Source organism: Bactrocera latifrons, unplaced genomic scaffold (genome assembly GCF_001853355.1).
Source record: "Bactrocera latifrons isolate USDA-ARS-PBARC rearing strain unplaced genomic scaffold, ASM185335v1 scaffold_52, whole genome shotgun sequence".
Taxonomy (NCBI): domain Eukaryota; kingdom Metazoa; phylum Arthropoda; class Insecta; order Diptera; family Tephritidae; genus Bactrocera; species Bactrocera latifrons.
Genome location: NW_017537179.1, coordinates 881,503 through 882,987, shown reverse-complemented (window position 1 = coordinate 882,987; position 1,485 = coordinate 881,503). Strand labels below are relative to the sequence as shown.

The 1,485-nt window shown below is 34.5% G+C and overlaps 1 protein-coding gene across 1 annotated transcript in view; it reads right to left on the bottom strand.

Annotated features, from left to right (window-relative positions):
* Window positions 1–834: 834 nt before the first annotated feature.
* LOC108974053 (cadherin-23) overlaps window positions 835–1,485 on the bottom strand; it is a 23,010-nt gene continuing 22,359 nt past the window's right edge. The window contains exon 18 of the mRNA XM_018941653.1: window positions 835–1,093. Within this exon, the coding sequence (XP_018797198.1) occupies window positions 895–1,093 (199 nt within the window). The 3' untranslated portion in view covers window positions 835–894. The remainder of the gene's footprint in view (window positions 1,094–1,485) is intronic.

The following is a 1,485-nucleotide window of genomic DNA, read 5'->3' as shown; positions in this document are numbered from 1 at the left end:
TAATCGCGTCCCTCTGCTCTAACGAAACTGCATTTTCGACTCGCACCACTCACAGAAACACGTCACTCGAAAATGTTTGTTCTGACTCTCCAGTTGCTCGGAGACAACTGACCAGCCATTCATAATTAGTATATGTATCAAATATAATACATTTTTTAAACTGTAATTTACGAATCTAATTATAAAATAATTATTTAATACTTTTAATTTTACTTAACTTAAAATACTTTGAAACTTTTTAGAAACCATAAATGAAAATTCACGGGGCAACCGACACTGTTACGTTTTGAGAGGGTAGAAAATGTTGCTCTTTTGCCTGTTTAAAAGCCAATACTTTGAGAAAAGAACACGTAACTTTGACAGCTCCTGCACAGAGTTGTTTAAATGCAAAATTTTTGTGAAAAAAAACGTTATTAGCATCGAACCCTCCCCACTTATACAAATGCGCTTAAGTTTACAAGAAAGTATTAAATAGTTTTGACTTGGTAACGATTTTGGTTCCAAAGCTTATTGAATGCGTTTGCTTAAACAGGAGTTAAGGTCTTCGGATCTCAAAATTAGAGAATAGCGATTGTACGCCAGATTTTAAATCCATCTGTCTATTTCGATGAAGTTATCTATCGTACCTTACCTCTACTAATATATGGAATGAAGCATCTGTTAAGTGGTCATATAAAGGGTTAGGTGGATTAATTTGCGATGTTTTTGTATTTTGACAGCTAATCTCATCAAAAGATTCTTATACTAGATATTTCAAGATATTTCAGATATTAAGTCGTATAAGTCGCTGTATTGTAAGCAAACATTGAAACAGAAACATTTCCATATAAAGACTCCATTTTATTTACAAAAATAAAATAGTATTACAACCTATTTCTTAACATTGGTTGTCTCTCATAATTCGGTAGTCTCCAACTTACGTGCTAAAATTTGAGCATTATTTGTTAATTTATCAATTTGATTGTAAACATTGAAGTGCCGGTTGAGGTCATTTGTATGATTGAATAGCTTTGCGGTGCCTTTCAGTGTTTCGTGTAGATCTTGTGTGCCAATGGCAAGAAAATTGTCATCCAACGAATCTTCACCGCATTGACTGCAAAAAACATATTGGAAAATTGTTTGTTTAATTTTACTTATTTTATCTTAAATTTAAATACAAAAAGTATGCAATTTTTTCCTCATATTTTATATTGATTTGCCTGGTTTTGAAGATTCTATTTGCAATACGAGGGTTTTATAAATCAGGGTTAGCGGATGGAGTCATGTGTAACAAGTTCACGCAAATGATGAAAGTTCTCTGCTCGCCATTCACTTGGGAGTGGCCAGAAACGATTCTTTTACATATGACTCAAGCAGATCACGACTTACGGTCTTTGACCAAGTATCCTCGTAGCCTAAGAACATCCGTTTGAAGGCGAGCTAAAGTGAGAAGGCGAAAAATCCCCTGCATAGGGTTATGCGCTGGGTTTGGGACCCGCCATGAGA